A 2,013-nucleotide genomic window follows, 5' to 3' on the forward strand; every position below is an offset into this window, starting at 1 on the left:
ACAGCCATATCAATGCCAGATCCTTAACCCACCAAGTGAAGCCAGGAATCAAACCCTTGTCCTCGTGGATATTAGTTGGTTTCGTTACTGCAGAGCCACAACGGGAACTCCAGTTTTAAGATATTTGATACAAATTGCTAACTTATGTTTGAGGAAGTTCATATGAACTATGTGATAGTGAGGTCTCAGGACTGGCGCCCTTGCTAATAGTGAATATTATCACTTAAAAAAATTTTTTTTCCGAATAGATTTACAAGGAGATCCTGCTGAATAGCATTGAGAACTTTGTCTAGATACTCATGTTGCAGCAGAAGAAAGGGTGGGGGAAAAAATGTAATTGTAATGTATACATGTAAAGATAACCTGACCCCCTTGCTGTACAGTGGGAAAATTTTTAAAAAATTATAAAAAAATTAAAAAAAAGAAAAAAAATTTTTTCCCGCCTCGATAGGCAAATAATTTAAAATCAAGTTAACTCTGGCTTTCATGTCTAGTCTGGATTAGCATGCCTATATTTGTATTTTTCTAGTGAACAGCCAGGGGGTTTCATACACTGAACACTATCCTGAGTATCCTCTCCCTTTGTTCCATTAGAGAAATTGAGCCTGGATGCTGGGCCCATGGAGAATCAGACTGCTGGGGTGACGGAGTTTATTTTGCAGGGATTTCCTCTCAGCCGGTGGATGGAGGTGTTGTTCCTGGTGCTGCTGCTGCCCACGTTCCTGCTGACGCTCCTGGGAAACCTGCTGATCATCTCCATTGTGCTGTCCTACTCCCGCCTCCACACACCCATGTACTTCTTCCTGTGCAACCTCTCCATCCTGGACATCCTCTTCACCTCCGTCATTTCTCCAAAAGTGTTGGCCAACTTAGGATCTGGGGATAAAACCATCTCCTTTGCTGGCTGTATCACCCAGTGCTATTTCTACTTCTTCCTGGGCACGGTGGAGTTTCTCCTGCTGACAGTCATGTCCTATGACCGCTATGCTGCCATCTGCTACCCGCTGCGGTACAGCTCCATCATGAGACCTTCTGTCTGCACTGGGACTGTTGTGTTCTCTTGGATGGGAGGCTTCCTATCTGTGCTCTTTCCAACCATCCTCATCTCCCAGCTGCCCTTCTGTGGCTCCAATGTCATTAACCACTTCTTCTGTGACAGTGGGCCCTTGCTGGCCCTGGCCTGCACAGACACCTCTGCCATTGAGCTGATGGATTTCATGCTTTCATCCATAGTTATCCTCTGCTGCATAGTCCTTGTGGCCTATTCCTATATGTCCATCATCCTGACAATAGTGCGCATTCCTTCTGCCAGTGGAAGGAAGAAGGCCTTCAACACCTGCGCTTCCCACCTGACCATAGTTGTGATTTCCAGCAGCATCACGGTGTTTATTTATGTGACTCCCTCCCAGAAAGAGTACCTGGAGATCAACAAGATCCCCTCAGTCCTGAGCAGTGTGGTGGCTCCATTCCTCAACCCCTTTATATACACTCTCAGGAATGACACGGTGTTGGGGGTCCTTAAGGATGTGTGGGTCAGGGTTCAGGGAGTTTTGGAAAAGAGGATGAGGACAATGCCGAGGAGCAGATTGTCTTCCAACAAAGACCACAGAGGAGGGACTAATTGCTCTTCCTCTTCGCTATCATGTGCCCTTTGTGCAAATTCCCAGTATTAAAAGAGAAGACCAGAGTGCTAGGGAAATAAACAAAGACCACCTAAATGAAAACAGAGGCTATTTATCCAGAACTGGCCACAGCAAGGGACTTGGCCACCATCATTAGTGTTTGGCAGAGACTCAAAGGCAGGTGGGGAGCTGGGAGGTTTTGTAATAGAAGAGGGTAAGGCTCAGGTGTGCTCTCATTGGAGGGTTTTGGCCTAGGGAAGCTGGAGGTGGGCTAACTAGAATCAAGCCACCTTTGTGATTGGTTTGGGGAGCATATTTGGCTTTCTCTGATTAGTCCTGAGTTGGAAAAAATGTGGGGGAGGGGAAAGGGAGAGGACCAAAAAAAAAAAAA

The 2,013-nt window shown here is 46.2% G+C and overlaps 1 protein-coding gene across 1 annotated transcript; it reads left to right on the forward strand.

Moving 5' to 3' along the window:
• The first annotated feature begins 620 nt into the window (after nucleotides 1-620).
• On the forward strand, nucleotides 621-1,673 carry LOC125136650 (olfactory receptor 6J1). Its single transcript, XM_047797480.1, has one exon. The coding sequence runs from the start codon at nucleotides 621-623 to the stop codon at nucleotides 1,671-1,673; it is 1,053 nt and encodes a 350-aa protein (XP_047653436.1).
• Nucleotides 1,674-2,013: the final 340 nt, after the last annotated feature.

This window comes from Phacochoerus africanus, chromosome 9 (assembly GCF_016906955.1).
Source record: "Phacochoerus africanus isolate WHEZ1 chromosome 9, ROS_Pafr_v1, whole genome shotgun sequence".
NCBI classification, from domain to species: domain Eukaryota; kingdom Metazoa; phylum Chordata; class Mammalia; order Artiodactyla; family Suidae; genus Phacochoerus; species Phacochoerus africanus.

Bases quoted from the DNA above. Each gene is read 5' to 3' on its own strand.
- LOC125136650 (XM_047797480.1), top strand. From the start codon at position 621: ATGGAGAATCAGACTGCTGGGGTGACGGAGTTTATTTTGCAGGGATTT.